The sequence below is a fragment of the Abramis brama genome (genome assembly GCF_963993115.1).
Source record: "Abramis brama genome assembly, chromosome: 22".
NCBI classification, from domain to species: domain Eukaryota; kingdom Metazoa; phylum Chordata; class Actinopteri; order Cypriniformes; family Leuciscidae; genus Abramis; species Abramis brama.
Genome location: NC_139984.1, coordinates 32,464,552 through 32,481,415, shown reverse-complemented (window position 1 = coordinate 32,481,415; position 16,864 = coordinate 32,464,552). Strand labels below are relative to the sequence as shown.

At 36.7% G+C, this 16,864-nt stretch overlaps 2 protein-coding genes across 4 annotated transcripts in view; both read left to right on the top strand.

The window, feature by feature from the left end:
• The window catches only part of aimp1b (aminoacyl tRNA synthetase complex interacting multifunctional protein 1b), a 6,873-nt gene extending 5,581 nt beyond the window's left edge, over positions 1-1,292 (top strand). The window contains exons 6-7 of one of the 2 annotated variants that reach the window (XM_084098352.1): positions 71-239; positions 1,066-1,292. In XM_084098352.1, the coding sequence (XP_083954478.1) occupies positions 71-239; positions 1,066-1,232 (336 nt within the window). In that variant the 3' untranslated portion in view covers positions 1,233-1,292. The remainder of the gene's footprint in view (positions 1-70; positions 240-1,065) is intronic. The other variant, XM_084098353.1, reaches the window with a different exon arrangement.
• A 1,618-nt stretch (positions 1,293-2,910) lies between these two features.
• On the top strand, positions 2,911-15,009 carry sgms2b (sphingomyelin synthase 2b). Of its 2 annotated transcripts, none has more exons than XM_084098341.1 (6): positions 2,911-2,935; positions 8,346-8,852; positions 10,821-10,938; positions 11,954-12,107; positions 13,869-14,041; positions 14,410-15,009. In XM_084098341.1, the coding sequence occupies exons 2-6, from the start codon at positions 8,356-8,358 to the stop codon at positions 14,593-14,595; spliced, it is 1,128 nt and encodes a 375-aa protein (XP_083954467.1). In that variant the 5' UTR covers positions 2,911-2,935; positions 8,346-8,355; the 3' UTR covers positions 14,596-15,009. The 2 variants fall into 2 exon arrangements, with proteins under 2 accessions (XP_083954467.1, XP_083954468.1); XM_084098342.1 differs by having other exon boundaries at positions 2,917-3,029.
• The last annotated feature ends 1,855 nt before the right edge of the window (positions 15,010-16,864 follow it).

Genomic DNA, 16,864 nt, shown 5'->3' with positions numbered 1-16,864 from the left:
TTCAAAAGAACAGTATTTATGTGAAATAGAATCTTTTGTTATTCAGTATGTACTGTGTTTGTGTGTGCAGCTGGTGGGCTGTCTGGTGGTGTTGTTGTGTAACGGACGGCCAGTGAAGGTACGAGGTGTTCAGTCACAGGCCCGCCTCCTCTGCGCTGTCAATCAAGAGAGCATGGAACCGTTGACTCCGCCCACTTCTGCTCAGCCAGGCGACAGAATCACTTTCCAGAATTACCCCGGTAAGAGCTGTCCATCTAAACCTCGCATAAACAGCAGTGTTGGGGAAAGTTATTTTTAAAAGTGATGCATTACAATATTGCGTTACTCCCAATAAAAGTAACTAATTGCTTTACTTAGTTACTTTTTATGATAAGTAATGCGTTACGTTACTTTTGCATTACTTTTTCTCACCTGGGCTTGCTTGTTTGTTTTTTAATAGCAAAAAAAGTTCTATTTTTGGCAAATATTAAGGCCCTTTCACACCAAAAGTGAAGTGAATAAGCCTCAGGCTGAAGGAAATGCATATTCACTCCTGTACAGTAGAGGGCGCCACTCAAACAAACCTTTCCTTTATTTCTAAATCTATTCTAAAGTAGTTTTTGCAGTATGCAGTATGGTTGAATTAGATCATTGAAGGTCAGCAGCAAAGACATTGGTTAATAAAGTGAGATTAAATACATAAAGTATAGTTGTGTAATTTAACATAGTTAATTATAAAAGTTTTGCGTAAAATTCTGAGATTGCATTTCACTGTTTTTATTCATTTTGAGGAATACTGAATGTTTTTGTGTAAGTGAGATGAGTAAATGCATATTCATATTTAGTCTAGAACTAAAATAACCAGCATGTTTACACACACACACACACACACATCACCTCCTCACTTTATTTCTCTCAACATGGGGACAGGAGAGCTAGCGTTACTTATTTGAAAAAGTAACTTGGACATTTTGTTGTAAATTGAAAAAGTAATCTGATTACATAACTCAAGTTACTTGTAATGAGTAACTCCCACACTGTAAACAGCCATCAGAGTTTGTGACGGACTGTGTTTGTGATGTGCAGGTGAACCAGAGAAAGAGTTGAATCCCAAACAGCGGATATGGGAGCGTTTACTGCCCGACCTGTGCACAGATGCGAAGGGCGTGGCCACGTATAAGGGCGTGGCATTCGAAGTCCGTGGGAAGGGCCTCTGCCGGGCCCCGAACATCAGCAACGGCGGGATCAAATGAAAACACAGCCATCCTGTCATTCATGATCAAAATCCCACCAATAAATCATTAAAAACCACCAAAAGCCTCAGTGTTCTGCATTAACATGTTTAAAGGAGCCGTATGTAAGATTGTGGCCAAAACTGGTACTGCAATCACTTTCAAATTACTGTAGAGCGGTGTATCCCCTCCCCCTCCCCCTCCCCCCTGACTCGAGGTTGCCAGATATGCTGCAGGATCCAGCAGGAACGTAGGCTGCTACGTAGCTGTGGTAACTACAGCAGAGCTGGCAACCCAGATGCCGAAACACTACTGACTTCGTGATTGGTAGATAGGTGGAGGGTGGCGCTTCAGGCCAAAACACAACATGACAACATCAACATCAGTTGAGGGCTGCAACTTCACTTTTTAAATGACAATATCCTGGCCGTACTACTGTTGTCAGAGATATAAGTATTTGAAATGAACATGATTTCTTAATGTCTAGAGACATATCAGGGCCATTTTATGATTAATTGAAATACATTTCTTACATACAGCTCCTTTAACAGTTAACTCACATAAATACAAGATGCTGAAAGTATATTATTTATGATATAATAAATATAACAGATACAATTACTGGTAATATAACATGTAATATTTATGGGAATTTGTTTTCATGAGTACAATAAGACATTATATAGAAGGGCTTTATGAGTCAATTTATCATTTTAGACACAGTGATAAAGATCATTCAGTTTGTACAGTATTTTTGGCACATTTAAAGGGCAAATTCACCCAAAAATTTAAATTCTGTCTTTATTTACTCACCCTCATGTCATTCCAAACCTGCAAGTCTTGTGTTCATCTTCTGAACACAAATGAAGATCATTTTAATGAAATCTGAGAGCTACACAATTACCACTTTCCTTGCTCACGTGTATGTGTGATGGAGATTCATATTTTTAACATAAAATGATAAATTATGTTGTTTTTGCACAAAGCACTCGCATAAATAGAATAATCTATATATCGACATATCTTATAATAATATGATGGTAACACTTTACAATAAGGTTCGTTAGTTAATGTTAATGTATTAACTGACATGAACTAACAATGAGCAATACATTTGTTACAGTATTAATTAATTTTCATTAATGTTAGTTAGTTAATAAAAATACAGCTGTTCATTGTTAGTTCAAGTTAGTTCACAGTGCATTAACTAATGTTAACAAATACAACCTTTGATTTTAATAACATATTAGTAAATGTTGAAATTAATATTAACTAAGATTAATAAATGCTAAAGAAGTATTGTTCATTCTTAGTTCATGTTAACCAATGAACCGTATTGTAAAGTGTTACCAAATTAATAAAATATGCACTATTTTTTATGCTTATGAAAATGTATTTGCATTCAAGAGTACAATAAAACAAAGGGAGGTTAACAATAAGGCATGGTAAAAGGTAAACAATGTTCAAATAAATATTAAAATACATTCTAAAAGCTTTAAACGTTTTATCACTTTTACAAGTTTACGGTGCATTTCTGAAGGAGTTCCAGTCTCATTCCTGACGCCAGTTTTGCATAACACGAATTCTTTTTGTAATTTGTTAATACTCTGACTCTGTAGAGGGCGTGGTTCTGAGCCCACATGGGCGTGGCTGCAGGTGTGGGCGGGGTTAAATCCCACCCCCCTCCATAACCGTTGTTCAGTGAGTCTTCCGGTGTTAAACAGGTAAGGTGTCTGTCCACATCACTCCGTCTCGTTTTTATTTTATTTATTAACGCTGTTTTATGTGTGTGTCGCGCTGGATTTTAACTTTCATAAGGTATGTAAAGTGATTCTTGTTTGTTTCTATTGTTGCTTTGCTTATGAATTGATAAACGCTCAAGTAAAAACTGCGAGGTTCATGCTATATATCTGATGTGGTTTAGAACCATGTCTATAAAGAAAGTTACAGAGAATGTCACAAAACCTAGTGAGTTTTCTACCTAGACCGCATTTTTAGGTGTTTTTGATGTCTAGGTGTGTGTTTCAGACGCGCTCTCTGTGTTTGTGTTTATTTCGGGATCTTGAGATGGTTTTACCGGCAGCCACGCGCTGATCCGGATCGATCATCATTCCATTAGGATCCGGATGGTTCCGGAACTTTTCTTTTTTTGGCCTCCGATGATGATGATGAAGGTCTCTGAGTTTGGGGGCGCGCCGCCGTGGGTTGTGTGCGCGTGCATAGGTGTGAGTTCAATGACTTCTGCGGCAGCTCAGCAATGCTGTCAAATCACATAAATTACCTGTCAAACATTTACACGCAATGAGTCAAACATCCTGTGACTTTAACAAGACAGCCCTGACCGTTTCATGGTTTTACCACGTTTTCGAACATGCACCATAGTGATTTCTTAAACCTGATTACTGTCGACCCCTTTTTGAGAACAGATCTGAACTTAAAGGGTTAGTTCACCCAAAAATGAAAATGATCCCATAATTTATACACCCTCAAGCCATTCTTAATGTATATGACTTCCTTCTTTCAGCCAAACACAATCAGAGTTAAAAAATAGAGCAAATATCCTGGCTCTTCCCAGCTGTAAAATGGGAATAAATGGTACCTAAGATTTTGAAGCCCAAAAAAAGTGCATCCATCCATCATAAAAGTAATCTGTATGACTCCAAGGGTTAATAAAGGCTTTCTGAAGCAAAGCGATGTTTTTTTTTTTTTTTTTTAAAGAGAAATATTCATATTTATAACTTTATAAATTATCCCTAGTCTCACGTACAGCTGTTATCGGAAGCTAGTGATAATAGTTTATAAAGTTATAAACATGAATATTTATCTTAAAAAAACGCATGGCTTCGCTTCAGAAGGCCTTTATTAACCCCTGGAGTTGTATGGATACTTTTATGATAGATGGATGCACTTTTTTTGGGCTACAAAAACTGTTACTATTTACTCCCATTATAAAGCTAGGAAGAGCCAGGATATTTTTTAATATAACTCTGATTTTGTTCGACTGAAAGAAGAAAGTCATATACACCTAGTGAGTAAATGATGGGATCATTTTCGTTTTTGATGAAGTAACCCTTGTTGGATGTTGTAATTGTGTTGGAATGTTGTAATTCATGAATGTTTTGGGATAAGCACTAGTGAAAGCACTTCAAAAAATGAAAGTGTAAAACAGATATAGAAGTTAACATGAAGTGTCCAACTGAAGTGCATCATCTGTGTATTTGAAGTGCACTTCATGTCATTGGAGTTATCAGTGTGAACTCTATTTACACTACTAAACAGCGTAGAGTAGTGCATAAAGAATTGGGACATGCCTAAATATTGCATATGCCTTGATGCCTTCCTACCTTCCTCAATTAGACTGATATGGATATGAAATCTGTAATTCGTTTCTGGGGTTCAGCGGGGGAGAATCTAAACGGGGTCTTGAGTTTCACGTCACAGCGGCACAAACCGGTCAGACTGCTGTCCACAGAGAGATCTGAATGAGTAGGTTAACTTGTGTCACAGGTTTCAGGGTGTGTCTTAGATTTACTCTTTCCCACACACACACACACACACACACACACAGAAACGCCCAAACATTTGTGGACTGAACTAAATCAACACACTACAGCTTCTATATGATAGAGGGATATTATAACAATACACATGGAAAACCATGTCAGAAGTTGTTGGAATGCAAGTTTGGTTTGAAAACATTGACAATCTTGCTTGTATAATGTTTTTGATTATATAGCACACACATGCATTATTTTTTTTACAATGATGCTAAAATTATCAGAATTTTTGTCAGAATTTATTTGAAATAGGCCTATGTAATCAAAATGTAATCTTGACCATCAGATTTCTGTCTTTCCCCAGTAAAGTAGCCGTACTGGTCTTGTTTCCAAGATGACATGCCTTAAAATGACTTGGGTTAAATCGAGCGAAAACAACCTGTTTGCGGTGTAGATTTCCGTCATGTTTGTACAGTGTCAATTTCACCAAGCTATGTGACTTTAAGGCACAATATGTAAGATTTTTGGAGTAAAATATCCAAAAACCAACAATGATCTATATTGTGTTGACTTGTGTACGTACTTATCCCAAATGTTTCCAACAATGTTTAAATCCAGCAAAATCAGCTATTTTAACCAGTGTGACAATTTTGTAGGCCTAATATTGTAGCAATCAACGTCACCGGTCAATGACGTCATATCCGCATTACCTTTGATTTCTGGTTTTACTTCCGTAGAAACCATGGAAACACCAAAGATGCTTTAATATAGCCTATGATTTGTTTTATTAGACAGGGCCCGGTTTCCCGATAACGCTCACTCTTAGCGCGTTAAGAAAGCTTGAAAGATATATCTTACCAAAGTTGTTTATGTTCCTAAGTGTGTTCCCCGAACCATACCTTAGGAAGCTGCTTAAAATATACCTTCTTACGTGCGACGTTACCCGGCGCTGTCTGTGGCGATGGTGCTGAATTGTTTGATATCGATGGCTCGAGAATCAATTATTCTCTCGTGCAGGGGCTGTTTATGTGAGAAAGCGGTGATCTTTATAAATGAAGCACTGCAATATAATTGGATATTATAAAAAATAATCCAAACTATAATAGCCTATAATAGCCTAGCCTACATATTTAAAAATTGTAACATATATTGCTGCCACAATAACCTTTTCAAATTTACGTGCCTCCTTCTCTTTCCCATTTTTGTTCGCTGAGGTGGAGCTGCGATGAAATATTGTTCTTGTAAATACTTTCCAGCATTTCAGTAATAAAAGTTTACATCTTGCGTACGGTGCTCGGCAGTGATCAAAAAGGATTTAAACCGTGAATTTTGAATCTCTTGTAAACTCAGAGATGTGGATTCAGACGGCAATTAAATCCCCACACGACCTGTTTGTCAAAAAACAGAAGGTACTAATTTGGCCAGGGATTTTTACGTGGGTTGGGTGAGAAAAATGATATTATGGATTCGGATGGCACTAAAATCACCGACTTACCCCTGTAAATGTTTAAAATACCGGACGAGCCCATGAGAAACAATATTAGCGTCCGAATAGGACTTAACTGACAGTAGCCTATGCTTTCACTGGCCTTTAAAAGAGCGTTTTAATTAAATTAATAATATTGTATAATAATATAATTAAAAATCTAACAACAATCAGTGTAATGACAATTTTATTCTTTGCATGAAAACACTTGAATTAGCCTAATTTAATACTGTCTGGGTGTATTAAAACTTCAGAATTATATTCATATAGACCTGCAACAGTGATAAGGTAAAGCTAAGAGTGGTCCAGACCAACCTTACGAAAGTGTGACTTACAGAAGATATACTTAGCGAACGAACGTTTCGGGAATCGTGCCATAAGGTTAAGAGAGAGGTTAAGGAATAGGTTAAGAACTACTTAGAGATAAGAACGCTTTGGGAAACCGGGCCCAGGTTAACAACTGTGTTTGGATACATTTAGCCTATTGAAAGTAGGGATGCACCGATCCGATACTCGGTATCGGTATCGGCTCCGATACTGCCATTTTTGCTGGATCGGGTATCGGTCAGACGAGGCCGATCCAAATCCGATATTATGCGTATACTATTCTGTGTTATTGTTAAGCCCCACAAAAGGCACACAAACATTATAAAGCACCATACGTTTTCGTGCACAATATTATAAGTGTTCTGAAGCCATTATATAGTATAATGTGAGAGATAAATTAATATTTAAGTCGTTAAATTCAAGCTCACGTAAACGTTTCCCTCAGCTGCGGCTGTCAATCATTCTTCATTCAGCATTCAAACAGCGCGTCGCGTTCGGTTACGACAGTTAACACGATGAAACTCTCTCCAAGATGATTCAATGTTACTATTATTATACTTGATCTGTAGATAAAGGTCTATGGTTTCGCATAAAACAACTTTATCTTGCTGGATTGTATTGCTGTACCTTAATCATGTTACTTTCTACGGGTGTCTGTTAGATCACAACACTGGAGTAAAGTCAGAGCACTATTTGTTCTTCACGCGCTGAATTATCCACTAACCTAGTTTATAAAAGCATTTATGTCAGATTATGATCATATATTTTTTGTTGTTGATGTTTTTCTTTTTTTCAGTTCTTATTATCAGTTCAACACAGAGTTATAGAAATTCTACTTGATTAAAAAAAAACTGCGCTGGTACGGATCGGTATCGGCCGATACTCAGAATTTTTGGTATCGGATCGATTCTGAAAAAATGGTATCGTTGCATCCCTAATTGAAAGAAAACGAATCATTGATATAAAGCTCAACATGGTTAGTCTTATTGTTTGAATCCCTTGTTTTCTTGATTTAACCGCAAGTCACATGATTATACCTCAGAGACAACACTATTCTGTCAAGTGTCTAACAGAATAGTGACAGTCATGGAATAGGAACAGTAATACAGCATTTTCTCCACCATTTGATAGCCTATATGCATGCCATTTAGCAACACAAGTCATTAAAATTAAATTCTCATATTGAAATCATCTTAATGCAATGTGTAACAAGTGTCTCATTATCATAGCAGTAACGATATAACATAACTTTCAAGTTTCAACACACTTAAATGTATTTTTAGTATGATTGTTTTGACCAAGTAAAACAGCGCTGCGTTACCACACAATTTTAATTCGTCAAATAAAGTGACCATGAGTAGTAATTCAACACTCTTGGCTGTTTTATTAGAATGAAATCATAGCGGTAACAATGTTCAAGTTCAGGGAAGGAGGCGGACGTTAAACGTAATTATAATCGTAAAATGGCTACTAGCAGCGAAACTTACTGCGCCTTTCAGCTGTCCAACACACAGCATATTTACTGTATCTGCTCTGTTGCAGTCCTTAGGACTCCAAAATAATCCCTCCTTCTCACAAAGAATCAGCATTGGTCATCTATAGAATTCTACACACGCATGCATACTGAAAGAATTTTAATATTTTTTAATTACACATAATTACACAGAAACTGCAAGCAACACATTGAATTCACATTGAAATGAGTTCATATTGAGTTCATGTGACAGCAGTTTGACAAATGTTTATTGTGGCATACTGCATATTGTTTTCAATATTACATGAAATATTGTATTTAATATTAAAAAGTATTCCGCTCTGTTTTAGTGTATAAGCGATGGCAGCATCTCATCTCCTGGACGAACAAGATGAACGAGACAACGGCGACTTCCATGTGATGGTGATTGTGGAAGATAGGACACGCCCCCAAACCGGACAGACACGCCCCTCTCCGGACACGCCCACTAGCAATCAGGTTGCCGACAGGCCGAACGACAGCAAGCCGACGCGTTTGGCGCGGGGTTTCCGGAAAGCCTTGCGGAAAAACCAGGATTACATCCGCATCGCCATCCCGAAGTCCGGCGTCTCTCGGCTGCCGTCGGAATGGTGGAAGACAGGAATCGCGTTCATCTGGGCTGGTTTTAACCTCATCCTTACGACCGTCATGATCACCGTCATCCACGAGAGAGTCCCGGATAAGTCCGTCAGCCCGCCGTTACCGGACAAGTTCTTCGATTACGTGCCGCGTGCGGAGTGGGCGTTTTCCGTCACCGAGGTGAACGGAATGATCCTGGTGGCTCTGTGGTTCATCCAATGGCTCTTCCTCAAGCACAGGTGAGCGTTTGGTGAAGGAGCTGTTCGTTTTATCGGAATAAAACCAAACCGTTTAACGTTTAAAAATGAAGAAAATAAGACAGCCCTAAATAGAGCGCATTAGTGCACCTTTTCAGCGGTGTTGGTTTCGGAATAATTTTTTATAATAAGTTGAAATATTATGAACGGATGGCTTCAACTCGATTAACAACCTCGTAGTTCACAGTAGGGTTGTTTTTCAAAGTTTTAGATAAGTTAGCATTCAAAATCAATTTCCATATGGAGATAATGAGATTTTTACTTCCGGAACTGTATAGTGGGATTGTAATTTTTCAGTACTGTGAAAAAAATAATAAAAAATTACTTAAATACATTTTTTTTTTTTTACTTTAGGGTGAAATATCACAATAGTAATAGCCTATTTCTTAACAATAATTATTATTTTATAGTCGTATTTAATTTTCCTTTATTTATTTTTTTATTTTATTTTTTTATGCAGCTTTACAATACGTTACAATACCACACCAGCAGAGGATATCGTTCTGTTTATTATTAACACACCGTGCAGTTTTGTCGTCTGTTGCTTTAAATGCTCTTTAAAGCAGAATAGATTCTGATTGGCTATCAATGTTTCTGTAGTTTCTGTACTCTTATCGCTCTTGTTGTTGTGTGGACTCTGCTATTCTTTTATATTTAGAACGATTTTTAGAACGTTTAAGTTATTGTGCATGGTGTGAACAGGTCTTAAAGTCCCCCTGTAGTCAATCATTATATCCCTTAAAAATCATCTTTGATCACCAAAACGAAATATTTAAACCATTTTCCTTGAAATAAAATTTGTCATGGCTTAAAATATCTTGAATGTAACTCGACACCCTTGCCTCATTTAGTATACGTGGTTCTATGAATATGCAAATGAGCCCCGCCTCCACTCACTCACTCAGTTGACGATCACACGTTGATCTGATTGGTTACAAGGTAGTTTGTGACGTCAGAAACACCAGCGATTTCAAAGCGTGTTTTTGAGACTGTCTTTGGTTCACTGCAGTTTTAAGGAGAAAATACTCAGCAATGGTGTCGACTTATGAATTTACACATGGTTTGTCTTAAAGCATATTAAAAACACCACATAGACACATAAACAACATTAAAAGCTGGATTCTCACCATAGGGGGACTGTAAAGGTTAGGTTAAGTTAGCAGTAGGGCTGTGCAATTAATCGCAATCGCAAAACAATCGCGATTTGAGCACATGCGATTTCTAAACCGCATAAGGTTGCAAATTTATTTATATTTTTAATTCAGAATACTGCAACATTCTTGTGCGCATGTTTAAGATGTTAACCAATCAGAGCTCATTATATAGTAATCTATTTTTTGGTTTTGATTTCTGTTAGATTTGATTTATTGTTATGACTGGAGTTTAGAATAATAAGATTATTAGTTAATCTTAATTTATTTAGTTGTCTGTTTTAAAGATACAATTTATTACAATTTTGTTTATCAAGCAGTAATACTGTAATAACACACTGTACAGTAATTATATTTCATTGTGAAATGTGTGCACTGAAAAACAATTTTGAAGTTTAATTATCGTTATGACTGGAATTTAGGTTAGTTAACCTTAATTTATTTTATATTGTCTGTTTTAAAGACAGTTTATTACAGTTTTGTTTATCAAGCTGTTAATACTATTTTATTTCATTGTTTTGTTATGCACTTCTTGTGCACTGAATACATTTAGAATGTAGCATGTTTGAAAAAGCAAAAACAATTGCCAAAATCGCAAATAAAATCGCAATTGCAATATGATTATTTTGTCCATATTGCACAACCCTAGTTAGCAGCATTGCTACTTTTATTTAGTTACTCCCAAACACTGCCATACAATCACTGCCTCGACTGATAAAACATGTGATGTATTCTATGCAGTAGTAAATACAAACTCAACTCAGTCCCATAATTCCTACTTGTCCCGTTGTGTTGACAGAGCCATCGTGGGCCGAAGGTTTTTCTTCCTGCAGGGAATGTTGTATTTGTACCGTATGGTGACCATGTACATCACAACTCTTCCAGTTCCCAGCATGCACATGGAGTGCGCCCCGAAGGTGAGTGCGGCTCAACCAACAGAATAGTAGTGCAGAATCTCCGGATCAAGACACAAGAAGTGAGAGATAAAGGCATTGCTGATGCACTTTGTAGTCTTTGATCGAAATTTTGATTTTATCAGCTTTTTGTTGCTTTTTTATGAAACTTACCCACATTCAAGTGTTGATAAATAAGAATGCATGAAGCTAGAATAAATTTTTTTTGTTGTTGTTTAAAAGCAGAGGCGCTTTTCTTCTTTTGCAATATTGCATGTTCAGATATTCATACAACAAAATATTATGGGGCCATGAAAGTTTTGTGAAAATTATAAAAAATTCTAGCAACTAAAAAAAAAAAAAAAAAAAAGGCTGATGGAGAAAGTTAATTTAAATTGTAGGAGAAAACTGGTTAATCGTCAGATTTTTAGCTTATAAACATCACTAAATACGTCTTAAAACTTATAAAATGCAATAGCGCATTCTTACATGTATATCTCGATGCCCAGCTAATGAAATGTATAATCTAAGAAAGTTTTGCTAACATTCCCATTAAGTTATGAAAACAATTATTCCTGAATGTTACTGAACATCCAACATTTAAAATAAAAAAAAACATCTTGTTTATGTGAACATTCCATTTTACCATTCTTCAAACATTATGGGAACTTTACTTTTGAATATTCTCTGAAGAATTTAGATTTCCAACTAAAACGTTTCAGAAAAAATGTTTCATGAACGATTTATAAATAACATTTTGAGAACATTATTAAAGACCAGATAACTTTGAACAAGCGTTCTGTTACTGTTACTGGAAGAACGTTTGTTCACAACTTTGAGAGAACCTTGGCAGAACTGTTAGCTTGTTACTGTTAGCTTGGAAAGCAGACAACTGTGCAATTATTTGTGCGCAAAATTATATGTTTAATGTCTGGTTAGCTTAAAAATCACATCTGATATGTTTGTTCACTGTTTGCGTGTAATGGTGAAGTGTAGCTTTGATGCTTTTACCTCATGTTCGCTCTGCTTCTCTCTGTAGCTCCACGGTGATTCTCACGGCAAGATCAAGCGAGTTTTGCAGCTGGTGTCTGGAGGAGGTTTGTCCATCACAGGCTCCCATCTCATGTGTGGAGACTTTCTGTACAGCGGCCACACGGTCATGCTGACCCTCACCTTCCTCTTCGTCCAGGAATGTGAGTACGAGGAAATCATTACTGTCTTTTTTTTTTTTTTTTTTTTACCACAATAACTGGTAAATGCCCAATTTTACCAGCCTTTGATGACAACTTAATGACAAAGAATAGTTCTCTTGCGCACGGTCCTTCGAAAGTGGTGTTTTTGTCTGCTTTAGTTGTGATCGGGTCTTTTACACTGTAGTTCTCTATCAAATGAATGACAACATCCCTGCTAACAGGGAACGTTTCCATTACTGTTCAATAATGTTCTTCAGTAGGGCTGGGTAAAAAAATATAGATTTCTCGATTTTTATCGATTTTAATTTTTACAAACCGATATCGATTCTTAAATCCCAATAATCGATTAGTCATCCTGTTTTCAGTTGATGAATGAATGGAACATTGTAGCACGCATCCCATCCAATAAATCGCAGTAATCTTTGTGCTTTGTTACTGTTGATATGAAACAAAGTCTCAGATTTCAAATTACGTCCATTTTCTTACGAAATTCAAAAACATAAATACCGTTTTGGCGCTGTGGCGTGAGATCGCTCTGGCTCAGCTCAGCTCTAGAGAAGCAGCAGCGCGGAGCGCACATGACCTTCTCTTCTGCCTTAATAATACCAGTTACTGCGCGAAATAAACATGAATGAGCATCTGAAAGTATATTAAAAGATAGAGTACAACTTATCGAAATCCGTATCATGTGACATGGAATCGCTCAATCAGTGTTTCAATCGTGGAAATACGTCAGTAAATCAGCTTGTAAACAATGTCATGTAACGTCACGTTTACCTCAGAAAAACCATATCCAGTGACCATAAACTCGCTAGTCAGCTAGACAAATTAACTCTAGAGAGGAGCATTTTGCTAAATATATGCACCATATTACATATTCATTATAATTTTTAATGTTCTTCAATTTTTAATGCATGTTTGAATAAATCTGGCAGGTTTTTATGACATCCACCATTTAATTTCATATAACTTTATTATTATAAAATAAATTAAAGTGTAATTTAAGTGTTTGTATACAAATCAGTTAATTTTTACCTTCAATATTATAGTTGGCTAATGAAGCCTAGTAGGCTACAACTGACTCCCATAGTTTACAGCATTAGTTAAGAGATTTGTTTTCCTTGAGAAATTTTCATTTTTCAGTTTTCATTGCCATGTATTGAACCTGATATCCAAAATAATCAAACTGGAATCGAAATCAAATCGAATTTCAAGCTTGTGAATCGAAATCAAATCGAATTGTGAAATTTGTGTCAATACCCAGCCCTATTCTTCAGTAATAACAACAGAATGTTCTCATTACATTTTCAAAATTCTAGAATAGAATGTTCCTCTAACGTTCACATAACTAAAAAGAAACGTTCTTTATGTAAAAAACTGGCGAGCCAGCCAGGAGCCATCATCAGGTGATTGATGAGCTCATGTGTTTGTTTTAAATGATTTAAAATAAAATAAAAACTAAGTTGTATTTTCTTTGTGGATGTCCCAGTTAGATTAAATGTTCATGTTATATTTTTGTTGCATTTGTGGCTTAATACAAATTTACAAGTTGTGCAGAATAGGCAAATATGATCATATTCAAGCCACTGAAACTAATCAAATCAACAATCGCATTGCATCGTGTTTTGACGTATCAGCAATTATTGTATGATTAAATACTGAGTGTTCATAAGCCCAAATGTTTGCTCTGAGACCCTCTTCTTGCTAGTTCTTTTTTTGTGTGTGTGACTACATTTGTAAGTTTATTGTATTTTGTTGTAGACTCGCCCCGCTCGCTGCTCTGGCGTTGCTATCACGTGATCTGCTGGTTGCTAAGTGCAGTGGGCGTGGTCTGTATCCTGATAGCGCATGAGCATTACAGCGTGGATGTAGTGGTGGCGTATTTCATCACCTCACGCCTCTTCTACTGGTACCACACCATGGCCAACAACCAGGTAAAAGCTTGCATGAACTACAGATCCTATAAAAGCAACATTCGACTTCCGCTCAATCTCTTCTTACTTGGGAAGATGCAGTAGATTTAATTTGAGGATTTCTGGCATCGAAAAATACGAATTGCTGAGATGCACAATTTTGTTGACAATTAATGATAAATAATCACTTGTCATGATTTAATGTTCCAAGCAAACGTTTTTTGGAAATGTTTCTTGAGCAGCAAATCAGTTGCTGAAACAAAAGCTCATATTCTATATCTCATATTCTACAGGTTCATGCTGACAAACAGGTTAATGTTTTGTTTTTGCTAAATGGCAAATTGGACCAAAATAACCTCCACATTTTGGCTTCTCTCCTGATTTTGTAGGCCTTGAGAGGGTCTCCTCGCAACTACTTGAACCGAACATGGTGGAGCCTACTGTTTAACTTCCTGGAGAAGAACGTTAGAACAACGGTTCCATGCACGTTCTCGTGGCCCGTGTCGCTTCCACCCACGTGCTTCAAGAACCCGTGCAAGAGCTACTCAAAAGTGCAGAGCACAAGAGATGAATGACAAGCTCAAGTGTCAGACTGTGCGTTTGTTGGGTAACAAACACTATCTGTGCGAATTTAGATCCTGTTTACTTGAAGTGCAGAACCTCAGACCTGTCTGGGAGCTTTACGTGCTTTTGATGGAAGAAAATGTGTGGTTCCTGGTGGAGGTTATATCTGTATCAACATGTGCTGTTGTGCAGCGCTGCGCTCATCTGAGGGGAACAGAGCGTTCACTTCCTGATGATGGTATTTTTTTTTTCACATTCAAACATAATTAAGATGTTTATTTTAACGGTGTTTCTCAATGAAGAATTGAAAAGTTGTTGTATAGTTTATAATTTATGTTCATTGTCTTGTGAAAAATGTTTTATGTTTTATGCAAAATAAATACTATTTTCTTAAGTTCTAGAACTCTTAGAACTTATTTCACAGATTACACTTTCTTTTGTTTGTGTTTACTTGTTGTTCTTATGTATCTTTATTCTTATACTTATTTTTTTTTAGTTTAGTGCAGTTTAAATTAAGTCATGCTGATTGCAGTAGATGTATATGTAGGCCTATGTGACCAATCAACAAGTTCAAGGTCTGAACATTTGTGCACATTGCATAGTGTGATTTGCTAAAAATGCAAATACTTTTCGTTAGGGCTGTTCGATTATGGCAAAAATCATAATCACGATTATTTTGGTCAATATTGAAACCACGATTATTATAACAACGTTGTCAAAACAATCCCAGTTCCCACACTGTATGTCACGATGTCACTTTGTAAAGGAAAACGACACGCCTATAGACTGAACATATGATATGCATTTGTATGACGTCTTTGTTTTCCGAATTTGCATTTTTGTAGTTTGCACGGAGACGATCTGGTATCATTTTCAAAAAAAACATTGTAGTGTAAATGAACGGGCAAAATGCATTAAAAAGCTTTTTCGTTTTTAGTTGAAAATGGTGTTGTGTAAACGGTCCCTTTGGGCGTGTTTTAATGACAACAATGTACTAAAAACGGGAAGGTTTTGCGAACAGACAACAATGTTGGCAAAGCGGATTCGCACGGATCGTCGACTAAAATCATTGTATTCTGCTGCCCGGCCAGTAGTTGCTGATGTCACTTTGTAAAGAAAGCATTAGTAAACTCATTATCTTGAGAAGCACAAACACAGTCCTGTTGTCCGCCATTCTTGTTTTGGTTGTCAAGTACTATTGTATATATAAGTAATATTGTATATAATAAAATACTGTCATCGGCCAGTGGCCCATGCATATTGATTGTCACTAAAAATCAGTGGTAAAACGTGAGGAAATGCTAGATTTTTTTATAGCTGTTAAAGTTAGCAAAGTTAAAGTCTAATGAAATACACTGACACCTTATTTTTGTCCTCTCAAAAGTAACTGAATGCCCTGCTACATATATTAGCCTACAGTATTCGTAATTGTAAAACATGAATGTACATGTATAATTATATTGTCATTATACAATATATATTTGTTTATATACACACTTTAAATGCATATATTTGAAAATAATAAATTTTCTGCTTAATAAAAAAACAAAACAAAAAAAGTTCTGTACACAGCCTAGATCTACGCGCCCCCTGAATCCCCATAATAAAGATGGACAGTGACATAGAAATTTGCACAAATTAAGCATACGTTCCGTACAATTGAGGTATTATCGAAATATCTAAATTTTAATAACAAGTGCTTATTTAACAAAGGCAAGTAAAACGGTCAGGGTTACGTTTTAGACAGACACACACACACACACACCTCTGAAGGGATAGAAAAGTCCTCAGGACTTGGTACCGCATCACTTGCAATTCGCAATCTGCATTGGTGAACAAGGCCGAAGTCCACCATTCTCCAGTTCTCGAAGCTCTCTCGAGAAAAATGCTTGCTACACACACACAGTTTAGATGTGTCCGTGGTTGATGGTCAGAGTCCAGCCCTGGCAGCATTGCGGAGAAAGATATGCAACGCACTGGAACTTTTGCACCACGAAAACAAACTCTTGCATCCCATGATTGCCTCTCTCATCTAATACGTGATATCACAGTTTGACATCTCTGTCATTGGAAAGATCCACGTGGGACAGTGTCTTCTCATTGGATAAGAAAACTCAGTCTCATGAATAATTATGAGACACCGATGAGTCATCAAAGTACTACAGTGCTCTGCCACCTCACGTGAGGACACGATGAAGATTTTAAACCCGGAAGATGAAAATAGCAGGGGAAAAATAAAATTTAACCATTTCCCCCCTACTATTAAATCTAACAGATGCT

Excerpts from the sequence above, each read along its gene's own strand:
- sgms2b (XM_084098341.1), top strand. The coding sequence starts at position 8,356 with ATGGCAGCATCTCATCTCCTGGACGAACAAGATGAACGAGACAACGGC. Across the intron at positions 10,939-11,953 it reads ACATGGAGTGCGCCCCGAAG|CTCCACGGTGATTCTCACGG; the intron begins GTGAGTGCGGCT and ends TTCTCTCTGTAG. Across the intron at positions 12,108-13,868 it reads CTTCCTCTTCGTCCAGGAAT|ACTCGCCCCGCTCGCTGCTC; the intron begins GTGAGTACGAGG and ends ATTTTGTTGTAG.